The sequence below is a fragment of the Microtus oregoni genome, unplaced genomic scaffold, assembly GCF_018167655.1.
Source record: "Microtus oregoni isolate MIOR12 unplaced genomic scaffold, Mior012 000029F_ref0000214, whole genome shotgun sequence".
NCBI lineage: Eukaryota > Metazoa > Chordata > Mammalia > Rodentia > Cricetidae > Microtus > Microtus oregoni.
The window spans coordinates 19688743-19689971 of NW_024543088.1; the positions used below are offsets into that span (position 1 = coordinate 19688743).

The 1229-nt window shown below is 55.3% G+C and overlaps 1 protein-coding gene across 1 annotated transcript; it reads left to right on the forward strand.

Annotated features, from left to right (window-relative positions):
• Positions 1-259: 259 nt before the first annotated feature.
• On the forward strand, positions 260-757 carry LOC121464722 (immunoglobulin omega chain-like). The gene is made up of 2 exons (XM_041677757.1): positions 260-305; positions 393-757. The coding sequence occupies exons 1-2, from the start codon at positions 260-262 to the stop codon at positions 755-757; spliced, it is 411 nt and encodes a 136-aa protein (XP_041533691.1).
• Positions 758-1229: the final 472 nt, after the last annotated feature.

Below are 1229 nucleotides of genomic sequence, written 5' to 3' on the forward strand. Positions count from 1 at the left end.
ACCTGCCAGCTCCTGGGTTCTGGTCACGAGCTTCTAGCAGGTGCTTCCTCCCAGCACACTTCCACGGGACCAAGGCAAAGCCACAAAAGCTACCATCACACCATTCTGGTAAGTGATGCTCCAGAAAGCTCGGGAGGGTGGTGAGCAGGAACCAGGGTGCAATGACCCTCTTCTCAAAGCAGGGAGGAGAGTGTTTCCCAGCCGGCAAGGGCCCCAGGAGCAGTGACTGTGGGAAGCAGACTGCTGCAGGTTGCAAGCCATGGCCTGGACTTCTGTCCTGATCATGCTGCTGGCCCACCTCACAGGTAAGGGAACTCCTGGGGCCTAGAGCCTCCTTGCCCCTCCTCTTGCCTTGCTCTGCCCGGGTGATGGGCACGCTTCTGTCTTCCCAGGTGGTGGCTCTCAGCCCGTGTTGCATCAACCTCCATCTGCCTCTTCCTCGCTTGGAACCACCATTCGTCTCACCTGCGCCCTGAGCAGCAACTATAACATGGACATTTACAGCATTTACTGGTTCCAGATGAGGCCTGATCACCCTCCCAGGTTCCTGCTGGGACATTTCTTACACTCAGACAAGCTCCTGGGTCACAAGATACCCGCTCGCTTCTCCGGATCCAGAGACGAGGCCAGGAACCTGGTATACCTGAGCATCTCTGAACTGCAGCCTGAGGACGAGGCTGTGTATTATTGCGCCATGGGGCCCCGGAACCAGGAAAGGGAGAAGTGGATGGAGAGGGAGAGAGGAGGAGAAAAGTAGTTCTAGATTCGGGATCCCAGGCTCTAGAGACATTCAGATCCTGAACTTTAGGTGCAGTTTGCTTTGCTCGGCTAGGCTGGTAGAGGGAGGAGGGGTAGAGCATGGGGCTTCGCAGAGCCAAGGAGATGGAGCCATTCAGCTTTCCCTTGTCTTGCAGTGTTGCTGTGAGCCCCACTGGAGGCTGGATTATAGAATTAAAGCTGTTTCTCTGAGTTTGGCTTGACTGGTTTGTGATCTCAGAACCAATGTAAGAACTGGCTAGTCCCTGGAACCTGACTAGTGGTTTTCAGCTTGGCCAGGCACCATGAACAGCAAGCTCATTATGATCATGGGGCAAGTGGGTGACAGAAACATCCTGGAGGGGGACCTCCTTGCCAGGGGCAGGGTCCTCTCTTGTTGCCTTCAGAGTCACAGAGTAAAGGGGCTAAGGGAACACCATCACTGGCCCTCTACTTTGGGGTACAGCAGGTTC